The sequence below is a fragment of the Fukomys damarensis genome, unplaced genomic scaffold, assembly GCF_012274545.1.
Source record: "Fukomys damarensis isolate Sample0158 unplaced genomic scaffold, DMR_v1.0_HiC HiC_scaffold_16, whole genome shotgun sequence".
Lineage (NCBI taxonomy): Eukaryota > Metazoa > Chordata > Mammalia > Rodentia > Bathyergidae > Fukomys > Fukomys damarensis.
This window is the reverse complement of record NW_022900928.1, coordinates 68,093,951-68,111,528: the sequence shown is the minus strand read 5'-3', so window position 1 is coordinate 68,111,528 and position 17,578 is coordinate 68,093,951. Positions and strand designations below refer to the sequence as shown.

General features: G+C 36.6%; 1 protein-coding gene across 3 annotated transcripts in view; it reads right to left on the bottom strand.

The window, feature by feature from the left end:
* Nucleotides 1–752: 752 nt before the first annotated feature.
* Nucleotides 753–17,578, bottom strand: part of Arhgef12 (Rho guanine nucleotide exchange factor 12) — a 151,547-nt gene continuing 134,721 nt past the window's right edge. For all 3 annotated transcript variants that reach the window (XM_010629240.3, XM_010629241.3, XM_010629242.2), the window contains 11 exons: nucleotides 15,169–15,246; nucleotides 13,323–13,398; nucleotides 12,442–12,609; nucleotides 11,344–11,431; nucleotides 10,834–10,920; nucleotides 10,613–10,689; nucleotides 10,092–10,325; nucleotides 6,986–7,456; nucleotides 5,790–6,106; nucleotides 4,637–4,706; nucleotides 753–4,048 (listed from right to left, as the gene is read on the bottom strand). In XM_010629240.3, the coding sequence (XP_010627542.1) occupies nucleotides 4,038–4,048; nucleotides 4,637–4,706; nucleotides 5,790–6,106; nucleotides 6,986–7,456; nucleotides 10,092–10,325; nucleotides 10,613–10,689; nucleotides 10,834–10,920; nucleotides 11,344–11,431; nucleotides 12,442–12,609; nucleotides 13,323–13,398; nucleotides 15,169–15,246 (1,677 nt within the window). In that variant the 3' untranslated portion in view covers nucleotides 753–4,037. The remainder of the gene's footprint in view (nucleotides 4,049–4,636; nucleotides 4,707–5,789; nucleotides 6,107–6,985; nucleotides 7,457–10,091; nucleotides 10,326–10,612; nucleotides 10,690–10,833; nucleotides 10,921–11,343; nucleotides 11,432–12,441; nucleotides 12,610–13,322; nucleotides 13,399–15,168; nucleotides 15,247–17,578) is intronic.

Genomic DNA, 17,578 nt, shown 5'->3' with positions numbered 1-17,578 from the left:
ACTACCATTATGATTAGTTTTGAGCTACAAGCTCCTTGACTCTTCTAAAATTATTTGTGTAAGACAATAAAAATGCATACAAATAAATAGTCACATACTTGGTTCCTTTAAGCTTATTTAATATTTGAATTCTTATTTTCTATTTTCCCAGGCCCCAGAAAACAGAAAGTTTTTAGATGACCAACATTTTGTTCCAGAAACATACAGCCTTATTAGGTAATTCATAAAAGAGCTATTTTACAAAGATATATCTGGATAATTAGAACAATAAAGTCTTTTAGGTATTTCAAAATGTGATCAGTAAAAATACATGATTATTAATAAAGTTTTTTTAAAGATAGTTCCAGATTTTTTTAAAAGTAATTTCTGTTAAAGAGTACATGATTGTATGGTGAACAAGGAAAATAAAACGTTCTAGTAGGAAGAGGCTTATTAAAAATAACCAATAGTGTGCACAGTACAGTTACCATTCTTGAAGTACATCTGCTTAGCAGTTGGCACCTGGAAATGGCAGGGAGGCTTCCTTCTAGGAAGTACGTTTTTTTCCTACTAATTTATTACCAAAACCCTTAGTTCCAGTGGTGAAGGCATAAAGAATAAGACAAAAGGAATTCTTGGAGAAAGAATAACTTTGCAGATCACTCTGAAAAGATGGTAATGTCAGAAAAGCATGGTTTACAAAACAAAAATTCTACTCTGGGGGGAGGGGACTAGCCCATAGGAAGCTGATGTAAATTTCTGCTAATTGTGTATTTTGAGGTCTTATGCACTAGTTCTCAGTGGTGTCTTCTATGACAAGTAGGAAAGGAAACACTGACCAAAGCTCTAGTAGCTCCAAATAACACCACATAGCAATTTCACAGAAGACAGCTTCCAGTGTGAAATATGGATTCTCCAGGCAATGCATCAAATTTACGAAATGTCAAAAAAAGATGTAAGTAAATGATAATTTGCAGGAAATGTAATTATTTTCTTTCACTTCTAAAAATTAAGGATCTTTTTTTCCTCTACTATCACAGTCGCTCCCTCTCCCTCCCAGAAACACAGTAAGAAATAAAAGCCCACCTTTTGAAAGGGGCCTTATTTTATAAGTCATTAGAAGTTGTTTTGGGGGAAAGCCAAAAAGCTCATAAAGCACACCTCCCATGCAATATAATAAATAGTTACAATTTAAGTTCTAAAAGCCAACATAACTCTAACAGTCCAAGTTAGCTGATTTTAAAGTATACAAAATATATGGCTAGGATGATAACCATGATTTTAAATTATAGCACTTTGGAGCTTTGCTGATTGCCTTGATTAAGTCTGTTCTCTGAAAAGGAAGGAGACATGCCAAATGAAATTTGGCATTTAATATAGCGAAGGAGCCATTAAGCCCACAAGAGAGCTGAGTGTCACTGCAGGCCACTTCCATAGCTAACACACAGCTTTCTGGCTTTGGGAGGCTCTTTTCTCCATTTCCCTGTACTCTTCAGCACAAGAGTAGATTCTACCTTCTAGCATATAACTTAAACCACTTTGAGATGAGAACCAGTCTCACTCTAAGACAGGGAAAATATATAATTCCATCATCCTGAGAGGAAGAGAGGAGAATCTAGTGGATATGATTATAATGGCTAAAATTAAATGGAAGGCATGGGAGGCCAGGTTGGGAGGGAGAAAGGAAACAGCTAGGATAAGATAAAAAGAATGCTCAAAATGGCGTTTTTGGTTCCCCCCCCCAGAATTAGTTTGTCTTGGGGCTTCATTTGAAAATCTAATTTGGAAGTATTAAAGCTAGAGTCCAAGTATGTTTTCAGTTAGCTCTGTTATTCCAAGGAGAGAAAAAGAAAAATAATCACAAAGAACAAGAAAATAGCTGAGCTGGAAGAGCAAACACAACTTCATTCAAGTTTTTTGAGGGCTATGGAATTATGCAGTGACCTTGCAGTACCTGAAGTAAAGAGGAAAATTTTATTTTATTTATCTTTCTTTATCTCCTGATAGTTTAGTGTCAAGTGACTACAGGTATAACCCTTTTCCTTGGGAGTGACATTATTTCAAGCAGCACAATATAACCATTTGGTTTCTACTTGCTTCTCCTAAGAGATACACAAATTTCCAAATTCCAAGCTTCACTTAAATATTAGCTTGTGCTTCTAAAAATTTAAATTCCATTCTGATTAAATATACTTGGTTTATGACTAGAAATATAATTCCAACTGATAGATGAGGTATGAAGATAGAAGTTGATCTACCTAAAAACTGGTCAATTTTGAAAGACAGAAATAGGAATCTGGACACAAATAAATGAGCTTGTTAAGTTGTAGTGGTGTTTATAAAGATTGGGTATCTTTATCATTTGTGGTGAGGGAAAAACTTCCCTTTTGGGGTAGGGTTGGGGGGGACTGTCGGAAAGAATAAAATTACATCCCGACTACCCACAGAATTCAGCAGGCACTATTGAAAGATGTGAGCAATGGATGAACTCCTTGTTTATTAACAGAATTTACAGATTGACAAATGATTTTGTTTTAGTTGGCAAAATACTTCAAAATCATTTACCTAATGCAAAAAGAAAATCAGACAGCTGATGTAACTGTAGGAGTTCTTAAGTTACAATTCTGACACATTTATCCTCTGTAGGTACTGCCAATACTGCTATTCATCATAAAGCAGGCAGTTAGTTACCAACACTGTGCCTGCAGTATCCAGTGTATGTTCTGGTCTGCATTTCCTAAAGTCATCCATGGCCCAGTGTGAACAGAGCTGCAGTGGCAAAGTCAGAGGAAGTGCTTCAGGAGCTGGTGTAAGCAGTTCTGCCTCCTCCACATCTCTCTGCACTCCACCATTGGCTCTCCTTGTGACTCAGAGCCCTTTGGCACCATCAGTGCAAAAAATTAAGAGTCAAACCTCCAGGTACTATTATTTTACTGGCCTTATAATCAGCAGTACCTGTGGCTAACAATAGCTATGGTTCAACTCAGTAGTGATTCAGTTTAGATAACCTTCCCAAACTCTTTACCCACCCTGTCCCACCCTTCATTAGCAACCCCCACCACCACGGAAGCATTTCCTTTTGTTCGTTCTTACTTCCTGCTCAATCTGCAGGGATGGTTTTACACAAGTGCCAAAGTCTAATGTATAATTATAAAAATGAAACAATACCAAGAATAACAAATTTATAATCAAGAAAATAAAATTTAGCTTTCTTTTCCCTCCCAAATCCCAACCCTTAATAGAAAAGACAATAGAAGAAAATACACCCATTTTCAAGTGCCTGCTATTTAGTACATTGAGGATTCTTGTTAATTGGGGGTAGATCCCAGCTACAGAGAAGTGCTTGCCTCAGGGTGGGAGAAAGCCCACCTACTCTCTGACCACACTGGGCAGCATATAGCTTGAGTCCACTGCACCTAAAGGCCACAGAGCACACCATGCCATTAAGGTGACCCTCAGAAAAGCAGTGTACTGAGCAGCAGAGGGAATGGCATAGACTTTAATGAAGGCGAGATGTTTCTTCTCCCATACCCTTCTCACTTCTTCAGTATCACCTCTCTACCAACCTCCTCAATACTCCATCCTGACCTCTGCTTCACGAGCAATTGATCCTTGGGTGTACTAAATACAAAAGGCTAAAACTCTCACTACTTAAAACAAAACAAAACAAGGCAAATAAAAATTAAAATGTGCTTTCAAATATGGAATGAGTCAAATAAATACATCTGATTTTCTCTTTTTTTATGTCTAAGTACAATTTCATATACTACACCCAAAGCTCTATACATTTGGTTTTTGTTCTGAATCAAAATGACTTTCCAACAGTGAGGAGAGGAGAGAGTGAGGGAATGGACATTCCCTCACCGACAGACCAGTGCAGCTGCCAGACTGAAGAACTAGTCCCGCTCTGGGCACCTTGGGACATGGCTAATCCCTGGTGGTTTTCAGGCAGGTCCTCTAGCACTCTATCTCTGCGTCCACACTGGAGCCAGGATGTGGTTGATAAAAGGCCGATGCTCAAAATCCAACAACCTGCAGTCGCCTCCAGGCACTCGGCTCTAACTTTTATCTGAGAAGAATAAAGATATATGCAAACTGAGTTAAGAACAAATGACCAGGCAAAAAAAAACTACAAAATTCCAAAAAGAACGAATAAAATCTGTGGGTGTGGTTATATGCTTGTTTTTGAATCAGAACAATGCCTTCTGAAAGTATCCAAGTTAAAAAGTGTGAACTGTGGCAGTACACAGACTCATCTATAGTCAAGGGGAGGCACCGTTCTCATCATCAGGAGAGGCACTAAAGCACAGCAAGACCAATCCTCCTGTGGCGAGTCACAGCAGCACCAGCACATCACACACCAAAGGTATGATTTATCAGGCATCCTGATGCTTGTGCTTTTGAAAAGGTGAACAGCAAAAGAGAAGAGATGCAGCATGGGAACTGACAACTGCAGTTCTTCTGAGAGAAGGAAGAGCAGAGTCAGCAGACAAGAGCCTTTGCTTGATATATGATGTTTAGAAACGCAGTTTTTAAAGACAGAAAAGAAATGGAATCTCAGAAGGCTTTCATTTTAAAGAAAAATAAATCACTTCACTCAGTGTAGCACTGTTTGAGCAGGATGATTCTAGAGTCAGAGACCCACAATTTCACATACCTGAGTGTTTGTCTGTGAGGGCTGATCCAGCCAGCCTTTGGCAAAGAAGGGTGTAACTTTCCTCCACCTTCTGTAATATAAAACCCATGGGCTTTTCATTTGGACATCATAAGAAAAACAAAAATTGTTCAAAGTAGGAAAGAAGGCATTTTTACATTAGAGGTACTTACAACCAAATTTTAACATTAATATTAATCATTAATAATTCTGTTAATGTGGTGGGGGAGTAAATTTCCTTTTCCCATTTCTCCTTTGACCAAATAGCTTCAAACTTTCCCAGGTTAAAAAAAAAAAAAAAGTGTGTGTGTATTGCAGGGTGGAGATGGGGGTGGCCGGAAAGTCAACTCTCCCACCCAGGAGTCTCCCTGAATGAGGCTTCACATTATGTGGCATAAACTACATGAGAGCCAACCTGCCCACAAGGGCCTTTGCTCTATTTCATTCCATCAGCACATGATAACACTACAGGTTATGAAAATCTATTAGCTAAAAAAAATTAAGGGTTAACAGTCATTAGCTAAAAGTCTAAGAGCACACTTTTAAATTTGTCCCTAAACCCTCCCAACTAAATATGTGATGAAAAACACATGAGGTCTGGTAGCTGCCTACTGAAGGCCAACTTTAGTAGGGTCCTTTTCTTCAAAATTGCCACACAAGTCATCTTTGAAACAGTGACATCTTCCATTATCAATTAAGTTTTTGGATTGTAGGAGTCCCTGAAGCCAATTCCTATCTGTCATGGCACCTAGGAAACCACTAACATTGCCTGATGAGTCACAGGTTATTAACAGATTACAGTAAGACAGCATTTCCCAGCCTAAATTCACAACTATACATCCCTACCTGGGTTCAGCTTATTGTTTATGTCATCTGATGGCTGCCAGACAACTTCTCCAAGTGTTTCTTAAACTTAGAAACATTCAAAGAGAGTTATAGAAGCACAGCTTTTTCTCTGCTTGTGATATGTCACAAGATAAACAGTGTGCCTCTCAGCTTTTTATCTAAGCCTGTTCATGAATAATGGTCAAAATTCCCCAAAAGATCTAAAATCTGGCAAAGTCTACTGGCATCAGCATTTCAACCATTCCTTACTTTTATTCTGCTAGATGTGTTTCTTATGATTAAGTCTTATGGGTTCTTAAGTGTGAAGTACCTTTAAGTGTTCAAGGTCAGCCTCTATCTTATGAATGTATTCCATGATCTGGCTTTGTGAATCTGTACAAGAGGAAGGACTCTGGATCTCAAAACAGGAATCCTCCATAGCTCCCCAGTGCCGCTGGACCAGGAATTCTGGGGTAAATGGTGAACCTGCCCCATCAGAATGAGCACTCTGGGGAGAATGTTGTTGCTGGTAAGTGGAGTCCATAGAGGAGATGCCTGTCACAGGCTGCAGGGTAAATGAGGAAGCAATCTCCTCATCTGTGGAGCTCTCCTGCACTGTGTCATAGCCATCGAGGATCAAGCAATTTCCTAATGATGAAGACAGAATGCTTTGGTGAGATGAGCACTGATATCAGAAAATCAAAAAAGAGGCTTAAATACTGACAACTGGAAAGCTATTAAAGAGAGGGAAAATTCAATTACTTCAAAGTTTTAAGTCTATCAGAATTTTCTCACTTCAGATTAAAGGTAAACTTGGTAAACTTTCATGGTAACTCCTGAATAATTTCATATTAGTAAGCATTTCAAAAGTTTAAAGCTGGAAATTAGGAAGTCCCTATGGGATCTTGCCACCACTTACTTCCCTACCAATTACCTCTCTTACCTGGCTTCCTCTCACTCTCTCCCCACCCTACATTCCCTGACCACAAAAAGCTTGTTCTTGACATGTAGCCTGCCCTCTGCTCTCACTAGGACACTGCTCCCTGCATCCACAGGGATCTCTGCTCAGCAGAGGTCCTCTTCCCCAAAGTCCCTGACTGCTCTCATTGCTCTCTGCACCTGTACACTCTGACTTATTTTCTTCCTAATATTGACATCTGTTTGTTTTCCTTTCTTTTGGTACTGGGGACTGAACTCGGATCTTGTGCTTGCGAGGCAGGTGCCACTAAGCTAAATCCCCAGCCCTGTTTGTTTTCTCATCATTACTCTTTCCCCTAAGAGTAATTACAGTTCTTGAGAATTGGGGACTTTCCTGCATTTTATTCAATTTTCTATCTTCGAGACTTTAGGATGAGGTCTGGGATATAGGAGATTCAGTAATTTATTGTATGAAGTAATAAATTAAAACTACATACACAGAGACAAACACAAACACAAATAATGCTTGGATACCGAAACAATATTTATCCCAGCATACAGAACAATTAACAGTGATCAAAATAAAAGTTTAAATGTAAAGAAACTTGCCTGAGATGTGTAAATTAACATCCTTCTCTTCCTTTTTAACTGCTCCATCACCTTCTGATGGATTATCATCACTATGTGCTTCACGGGCATCAAAAAAGTGCTCTCCACTCTCATCAAGACCCCCTTCTGGCTCTGTGGTAGACATCTCTGGGGTCAGAATCATGTGGTCCATTACTAAAATGTTACTTGCCTGGCTATCTTGGGATGCCAGTACCACTGAATCCCGTGGAGCAGATGATTCAGTCGAAGTCCGTGAACTGTAACAACTTGCAGTGTCACTAGTTACAGTTCTAAAGGGCATCTGTCCTTCAGCAGAATGACAGACCTTAGTACTTTCATAGTTCTGGATTCCACCATCAGTCTGTGCCCCTTGAGAGGCTATCATATATCTGGGGAAACGCTGCCAATCTTCCTGATTGCTCTTCTCAGACAAACCCAGTTGTTGTACCAGCAACTGCTTCAACAAACCCACTAACAAGTTAGGGCAGGGGATAAAGAAAAAAAAGCAAAGAAAAAAGAAAAAAGTCACGTTCAGTTTGCTAAGATTACATTAGTTGAGTTGTCAATCATCTCTCAAACTAAGTTCCTTTTAACAATATAACCAAAATATTAATCTTTTACCTTTTTCTTTTTCCAGTACTAGGAACTGAAACCAGGATCTCACACAGGCTAGACAAGCACTCTAGCACTGAACTACATCCCTAATCGTAAAATATTCATCTTATATAATAATTTGTTTTGAAAAATGAAAAGTGTCATCTCCTAGAGAAGACTTAGCATTAAACTAGAGTTGACAAGAATCAAACACCCTACGTAGGTAAGTGCTTCTCTGTTTAGAATCCTGAATACCAACATCATGCCTATATTTAATTTTCTATGTAACTGAAATAACACTCTAAAGGGATACAAAGATGCTAAAAGGTTGTATTAGGCTAGACAAAAAAGCTAAATGTTTTGCTTTTTCTAGAAGCAAACACACAGGTATTAGCATTTCCCCACATTTTTATTAGACATATAGAATACTTACTTTATTATTTATAGTAACTCAAGAATCTCCTAAAATGGTGGAGGAAATAAAACTGCCTTGTAATAAAATTTAATTCCAGTGATTGGTAATATATATAATATACACAATTTCAAAAAAGAAGGAGAAATTCATCAGTATTTTAAAAAATACCTACCTTACTAGTGGCACAGCTTCTTTTGCTTGTTGAAAATAAGAACCAGTTAACTTTTGAATGACATAAGTTTATACTGAGGTCACTCATACAGTGATTGATAGAGCTCTAGGACAATATTAGTCAAACCATCAGAAATCACTAAAACTATTAATTCAGGAGAATCTAGGTAAGTGAGATTTTAAGTAACAATTCCTTAGTATCATCCTGGGCTTCATTTGTAACTTACATTTCTTTAGGTAAACAGTTTCCGTACAGGTCTGAGTGTCTGACCCTCTGTGTTTCTGTTCTGCATTCATTTCCAGAGAGATGCCATGAATGCTTATGGCTTTAGCACTCAAATCTTTCTTTCTAACCTTGCCAGTTCTAAAATTCCAACTTTCTGCTATTTATTTCCTCTTGAATAGTCTGTCTTTCATTATCTTAATCTTGACATGTTTTAAAATGGAAGGTAGGGGAGGCAGCAGTGGTCCATTCTGACTCTTACTTCCAACAAGAACACTGAAATTACCTCTAGATATTTCTTTTCCTTTGCCCTCATATCCAAATAAGTCAACTATTCTAAATACGTGATAAGTCCTCTCTTGATTCTAAAATCATTCTAGTCCAAACTCTTTCAATCTTCAAGCCAGACCACTATAAAAGCTCACTGAGTAAGTGCACCATTCCAACCCTCTTTCTAGTGAAATCCGTGTGCCACTCTGAGCTAGAGTAATCTTTTTCATTAGTGATACTCTAGCTTTAAAACCTCTAGTGGTTTTCTACAGCTAGAGCAACTGTTCTCAGACTTTTTCCCACTTCATTACTTCTGAGATATGCTAGCCTCCTATTGTGATAGTGATTCTCAACTAAGCTTGAGGGAAAGGAGGCAATTATGATATGTGAGCGTGTGGGAGTGTGTGTATGTGGTGCGTTCTAGCAGAGAATATTATAATCTCTAAAAGAGAGCTAGAAGGCCATATGTAGTTTTTTTTTTTTTTTTTTTTTTTTTTTGGTTCCCGGGATCAAACTCGGGTCCTTGTGCTTGCAAGGCAGGTGGCAGAACCACTGAGCTAAATCCCTGGCTTTAAATTTTACTTTGAAACAGGGTCAAAAAGTTGCCTAGGCTGGTCTCTAACTTGCAATCCTCCTGCATTTTTTTTTTTTTTTTCTTTTTTGGTTCCAGGGATCAAACTCGGGTCCTTTAGCTTGCGAGGCAGGCAGCAGAACCACTGAGCTAAATTCCCAGCCCAGACATATGTAGTTTCGAAAAAGTTCTTAAAACTCTGTGACATGTATCCTTAAAGTATACAGCCTCAGGCTTCAGTCTGGTATCCAAAGTTCACAACAGCTGGGCTAAACAGCACATCTTCCATCTTTCCAATTTTATCTCCCATACTCCTTTTACTTATAGTATTTACCACAGCCTCACTGCTCCCTAAACCCTTACAATTTCTGTCTGTGTTTTTGGTCCCACCATTATTCTTGTCTAAATGGCTTCTATTCTTCCACAAATCTGTTTGAATCTTACCCATTCTTTAAGATAATAATCATATCTCTCTTGTACCCTAATGCTTCCCCTTCTCTGGTCACCCCAATCCAAATCAATTTTGACATAGCTGCAATACTGTCTCAAAGGTGGGGATGGGAGGGTATGGGTTTCTGTCATCTTCCCCACTAGAATATAAATTTGATGGGAAAAGTTATAGCTTACACTTCTTCAGATTCCCCATAAATGACTATTCAGTATATTATACAACTCTTGAATGCTGGGCGTGGTGGCACATGCCTGTTATCCCAGCACTTGGGAGGCTGAGGTAATAGGATCATGATGAGTTTCAGGACAGCCTGGGCTACATAGTGAGTTCAAGGCCAATCTGAACAAATACACAGTGCAATTCTGTCTCAAAAAAAAAAAGTAACCCTAATGAGTTATGAATGAAACTTACAATTTCTTAGTGCATCCAGTGCCCACCGTTCTTCTGAGACAGGCAAGTGTGGATCTGGGATTGTGATCTGATAGTTTTCTCCACCTTCCTTTAGTGTTCCATCTGCATGCTGTTCTTTTACAAACTGTCTCTCCGCCACAAAGAGATCATCAGCCTCTGATTTTTCGGAGGTACTCAGTGAATGAGTCTGAGGTTTTGATGATATTAAGGGAGAGTCTAAGCCCAAATCTCTGTCTATTCAGTGGAACAGAAAAGGCAGAGTGTATCTTAACAAAATTTTAAACTTTTAACATGAACATTCAGGAAATACTTGGAAAAATAATAACCACTCAAGCTACAGAGATCATCTTTAAGCAAAACACACAACACATAGAATAGTACCACAGAGACTGCTCCAAAACAGTTTCTTAAATTGTATAGCTGATACCAAAAGCTACATAAACCAAAAAATTCTAAGTTTCATTGCATTTTAGTAGATAACAGACTACACTCTTTCAGGAAAATTTGTCTTTGACGTTTACCTGGACTCTGTAGATTAGTGACTGAAATGCCATGATGCTCCACTTTTAATTTTGGAGGTTCTTCATCATTGTCTCCTCTATAAAAGAAAAAAAAATCTTTCAGCTTCACAATATGCCCAAACATTGTTACAACCAAATAGAAGAACAATCAATTTTTTTTTCTGACCAAAAACATAATCCTATTACACAATACTCCTATTATGACACAAAGGAACACTCACTCGCAAGGTGGTGACTGTAATGGAATAACTGGCTTTGTGGACTGCTCCTTTACTGACGTAGCCATTTGACAGATTAGATCCTGCCAGCTTCAGGAAGTTTAAAAGGAATCCAAAATGCAAAACAGAAGGGAAAAAGAAACACCCTTTAAATATACTTAGAAAGCAAAAATAAAAAAAAGTTCTCCTAGAATTGGCAGCATAAGACTAGGCAGATATTCTAAATGATAAAGAAAAATCTAATAACATTATAGATACATTGCTTGTTAAAAAAATTCACATTACTGTTCTGAGAATCCTTTCTTTAGAAAATTTCTTTTGCTAGAACAAAATAAAAGATTTCAGTCTAAAAAGGCAAAAGTTCTTAGAGGACTATCTCTAAGAGGATAGAGAAGAAGGTACTTGGTAACTATATAGTTTTTGGTTTTCAGATTTTATACAGAAATTAAGTTTGCGTAATACTACACATGGGAAAATAAAGATATTAATGACAGCAAGGTAGCTAATACATACACAGTCTTTTCAGAAACTGTCTGTGCCACCAGTTCATAAATTTGGGCCCCATTGTCTGACATGGAGATGACAAATAAAGCTTTGTTATCTGAAAAAAAAAAAAAGACAAAATTTATTCTACCACTCTGATCTGGAGAGGTCATGAGTGTTATTTCTAGGGTCTTGGTAATATTCTGCATCTTAATTCAGATAAAGGTTCCATATACTTACTTCCTAAAAATTCATCAAGCTGTATATTTAAATGTATCATTGACTGTATGTTATACTATATATATTACACTTCAATAAAACATATTATCATAACAAGTAATACTACTCTCAGAGTAGATTAGAAACAAGATGTCAAAGTAAAAGACACTGAATTGGGTGCCAGTACTCTTTTATATCTATTTTGAACTGTCCTTCTGCTAAACTGTTAGTTAATAATATTCAATGATTAATAGAGAAAAGAGATCACAAATATATTTTTTCATTATGAAATTAACAAAGTTTAAAGGGATCTCATTGTGGTACAGTTAAAATATAACTTGACAATTTAAACTAACCTTGAAAAATCCAAACCCCACCTCTTCAGTTTTCATTTTTCCCCCACCAAATCAAAAAACACATTTCTCTAATCAAAGACTTCTTGTGGGAATTACTTCCCAATTTACCATCTTCACTGGTATCTATAAATGATTTGAACATGTAATAGAGCCCAAAATAACTGCACAAACTTTCAAATGCAGAAAATGACTCAGAGAATTGAGGCATCTTAAACAATATGGAAGTATAAATTCTTAATTCACTTTTTTTCTTATGTTTTATTTCCTTTTGCTTTTGCTTCTAAAGACAAGGTCTTACTATATAGTACAGGCGGGCCGGAACTTGCTATGTAGCCTAGTGTGGCCTCTTGTCTCAGCCTCTCAAATGCTGGGATTACAAGTGTGTGCTACCATACCTGGCTTCTTAATTCATTTTAATAAACTTCATTTAATTTACCTAAGTATATAAAAGTAACAAAACTCTCTACCAGTTGTGCTACATGAGTAACACTGAATATTTTATGCAGTTTTACAGCGAATCTGAAGGTTAGCATTTTTCAGTGGACATACTTACCTGTTGCCACTTGTCTAACCAACACCGTATTCAACTTAATGACAGGACTAAATGTGTGCTTGCTATCAGCTGTAGACGCCAGAATCTTACTATGACACCTTAACACCAGTTTATCATCCTGCTTTTGTAACAATACAAGAATGTCTTCCAGCAGTAATGTATACAGATCTAGAAATAAAAATGCAGAAAGGGTGGGAAGTACAGAAATTGAGATATATTTAATATACTTTAAAACAATTTGACAGAGGAGCCACAGATTTAGTTCAGTATTTCTGCCACCTGCCTGGCAAGTACGTCCCCAGTAAAAACAAACAAACAAAAAACCAATTTGACAGAGAAATTTTACTTCTGCTAAATCTAATAACTAAAAACTGATTTCATTCATTTTTATTGTATTTCACCAAAGCAATGAGTCTGCGACCAATAAAAATTAAAAACAATGATTCCTCACCAGATGATTGAGAGTTAATGGCTTACAGAAAACTTATTACAAAGACTCACTAAACTTTAAGAATGATAGAAATAGGACTGATTCATGACAAAGTTTTCTGTGCATTCCTAAATAAATACTTAACACACTTAACATAATACAAAATAACACAAGCAGGGCCACGGATTTAGCTTAGTGGTTCCACCACCTGCCTCAAAAGCACAAGGACTGGAGTTTGATCCCCCATACCAAAAACACCACCACCAACAACAAAAAAACCAAAATAACACAAGCAGATTTTCTATTATTATCTAAACAACACAAAGTAGCACTACTAACTACTGTACTGCAAATTATGAATGGTTTCTTTTTCCTTTTGGCAAAAAGGAACTTTCCTATTTTTTTCCCTTTCTCCATTCTCCCTAAAATCTAGCAGACAAATTAGACTTACCAATAGTTTTGTCTCTATTCACCTTCCAAACCAATGGCCCTTCATGAATCATCTTCCTTTTTGTTAAATCCAAATTCTACCAAAGAGAATTACACATAAATTATTTACAAACACTCAGTGAGATGATTTTCCATATAATTTGATCTCTTTTCAAACATTTTTAATACAAAAGATACCATTTCCATTCAATTGTTTTGAATCTGTTTTGCAATCTGTTTTGAAATGGAATAAAATAACCTACAGAAAATCTTTTAAAAAAGAAAAGGCATCTTGCAGAAAAACATTCAGGAGTATCAATTTCCAGATCTCACTCCAAATAGATAACAGCTTACAAAAATGAAACTACAAACACTCAGCCACTACATTCCCAACCCACACCTTAGGATGAGGAAGATGCATGATGTACAGCCTTGTCTCTTAGAGGCTTCCACAGCCTGTAGTTTATTCTAAAGGAAGTTGTAGAGAACAGCATTCAACATGAAAATTCCAATGCTTACTCGAATGTCAACAAATTATTAGTAAGAAAATCTTTATTTGGCTGGAGATTTAGCTCAGTGGTCCTGTCACCTGCCTGGTAAGTACAAGGTCAAGTTTGATCACTGATACCAAAAAAAAAAAAAGAAAAAAAAAATTTTTTTTCAAGCATAAGTAGCACTAGGAAAATCTCAGTCTTTGGAAGTTAACAGGATAAATTCATTAAGGGCTAGAGGTCTAGCTCAGTGGTTCTGCCTTGTGGTTCTGCCTTCTGCTTCGCAAGGCACAAAGTCTCAAGATTGATTCCCATATCAGGAAAAAAAAATTAAAAAAGAGATACATTCATTAAAATGCTTAAAAAAAAACAAAACACTGGTATCTAAGGACTGAACTCAGCACCTTCACCTTGAACTACATCTCCAACACATTTTTATTGATTATTTTGAGACAGTGTCTTGCTAAACATGCACCACCATGGCCAACTGTTTAGCATGCTTTTTGAAAAGTTATATATGACACAGAAATCTACTTTACAAAGCCACCAAATAAATATGCCAAAACAATTACCTAGTAAAATGGTATAAGAAACTTAAAAATACTAAAAAGTTTATAATACAAAAGCCCAGGTATGAGAAATGGCAATTAGTAAATGTTTTACTATCACATTTTTACTGCCATATTTTACTATCAATATTTTACTTGTAATAGTTTTTTTTTTCTCTCATTGAGTTTATTGGTACATTTTAGGTATACAGTACAGTTATATTCACCATTGGGATCTTGTACCTTTACATGACAGGTCTTGCTTGGTTCTCATTTTTTCCCCTTGTCCCTGCCCTCCCTTCACCACCACCCCCACCCTGACCACTTACAAACACTTTTCATTTTTTCATTTTCTCATATTTTTTACTTTTCCCTTATTACCTTTCCTCTACCCTTCCCACTTTCCCTACACCTTTAGCCCTTTTCTTCGTATTTCACATTGTCTAGTTGTAATAGCTTCAACCTTTTATGCTTTTCAAGAGCTACGGGGAAAAAGAATTATGTTACTTTACTCAACAATACAGAAAGTTCTGGTAGTAAACAAGTAATAGGACACACAGTAAAATTAAATTTACTAATGACTATCGTTTTTAGTTTCCTGACAGTTGCTGTTATGTAAAGTTAACTCCTCACATATTCCTCTAACAAAAGACAAAAGTAAACATCATACAGATTAGACATATAAAGTCAGATTAAAATAATAAATATAGGTAATATATGATATAGAACTCCTTCAGATGATGGATATTCCCATGGAGATGTTAATTACCTGCAGGATCTTTAGTACATTTTATTTTACTTTTTAAATTATGATTAGACCATCTCTCACCCTGAGCTCTTCAACATTTGGGTACTCTGACAACTTCAGATTGGAGGTATCAAGGCGACGTTGATAATCTTCTAAGCGCTGAAAAGCAGATAAGATAGAACCATGGTTACTGCTTTGGACATCAATTACCTTTCTGTTTCTGAATCGATGGACATTTTTAAATCAATATTTTACTGAGCTTGAGAAACTAGGCATAACTGATAATTCACACTTTCTTAAGTAAACACCTTTTCCTTTGCTATAGTGATATTACACTTTCTTAGTTTTCTTCCTCTTTGTACCTTCTCAATCCTCTTTTCAAATTCTGGCTCCTAACTAGCTTATACTTATTTTCAAAATATGTGAATAATTTGCAGAGTACAAAATTCAGAAGGTAATATAAAGCATACAATTTAAAAATCTCCTTAGGGGCTGGAGATTTAGCTCAGTGGTTCCAACGTCTGCCTCGCAAGCGCAAGGTCCCGAGTTCAATCCCTGGTACAAAAAAAAAAATCTCCTTATAATTTACTTCAATTTTCTCTAAAGAAGGAATCACTAAGATCCATTTCTTGAGTAGCCTTAGAGAAAAATCCTATGCAAACAGAATATATCCATATTGGGCTGGGGATTTAGCTCAGCGGTTCGGTGGCCTGCCTTGCAAGTGCAAGGACCCAAGTTCAATCCCCCGTACCAAAAAAAAAAAAGAATATATCTATATTTAGGTACCCTGATCTCTATGTATGTTGAAAAGGATATGTACATCATTTTCAAAACCTTGGAGTGGCATTATGCATTCCTCTTGTATTCTTATATGCATTCCTCATCTAAATGGTAAATTAATATACTCACATTATGTATTCCTCTGTGTGTGTGTGACTTATAAGTGTATCTTGGAGACTGTTTCACATTAGGATATTTAGAGAAATGCCTAATTTTTTTTCAACAACTACACAGTATTTAACTGTGAATGAACCATAATTTATTTAACTACATCTTAGTGATAGACAAATTGGTTAATTCCAAACTTCTCCAATAACATACTCTGTACTAATACAGTCTGTACATTTGTGTAGATGTTAACTGTAGAATAAGTTTCTAGAAGAACTGTTCAATTGAAAGGCAGTGCATTCTTCCTGAACATCATAAAAATTTCTAAATACAAAAAAAAGTTTGAATGTGTGTAATAAATACCTACTAGTATTTATCCACCACATACATTTTGTTATAATTACACATCTATCCATCTATTCATCCTTCTATCTACCCAAACACCATCTTACTTTTCGTATATGTTTCAAAACAAATCATAGGCTTACGTACAGTTTAACTCTAAACACTGCAGCATGAATATCATTAATAAAAGTTCAATATTTGTTTATAGTTCTTTTTAAAGATAAAATTCACATACTGTGAAATATATACTTTGACGTCTATCTTTCCACAAATCTGGACATACGCATACACCTTTGTAACTCAAACTTCTATCAAGATATGAAATATTATCAGAACACCCCAGAATATGTCGTACTTCTTTCCAGTTAATCTCTACTCCCACATCTCCAGTGGCAACTATTTTTCTAATTTTTTTTCTACCACAGATTAGCCTTTTAGAAATTCATATAAATAGAATTATACGTATTATTTTGTGTCTGGTTTCTTTCACTCAGCATAATAGCGAGAGTCATTCCTTTTTATCACTAGCAGTATTCTATTTTATGACAATACCAAGTGGGTTTATCCACTTTCCTGCTGATGAATTCTTGGGCTGTTTCCAGTTTTTTGCTGTTATGAATAAAGCTGCCACAAACACTCTTGTATAAGTCTGTGGGCATAAATCATCATTTCTCTTGAGTAAAATCACTATAAACAGAATTGCTAGGTCAAAACACAGAAGTAGTAGCAGGTACATTTTAATTTAGATGTCAAATTTCTCTCTGGGGTTTTATAGTTTTAAACTCCAAACAATACATTTGAAAGTAACTATTTTTCTGCAGCCTCCCTAACAGAGTTTTGTTTTTGTTTTTTTGAGACAAGGTCTCACTATGTAGTTCAGCCTGGCCTCAAACTCACAGTGATCCTCCTGCCTCAGCCTCCCCATAGCTGAGATTATAGGCATACACTACCATGCCCAGCCATAATCTTAAACTTCTATCTTCAGCACAGTCCTCTTGGAGGTGGACCTAGCTAATTGCTTACTGCACATCTCCACCTGAAATCCCAAACCAAACTCAACATCTTCCCCATAAGTCTGAAACTTCTACCCACCCATGTAGGCAAGCCAGAAAGCTGGGGATTTATTTTTGACATCACTTCTCAAATCCTTCTCTGAGCCAGTCACCAAGTCCTGCCAATTTTACCTCCTGATTACTTCTCCAGTTTTTGTCGTTCTCTACATTTCTTGTACTGCTAACAAGATTCATGACTGGGCTCT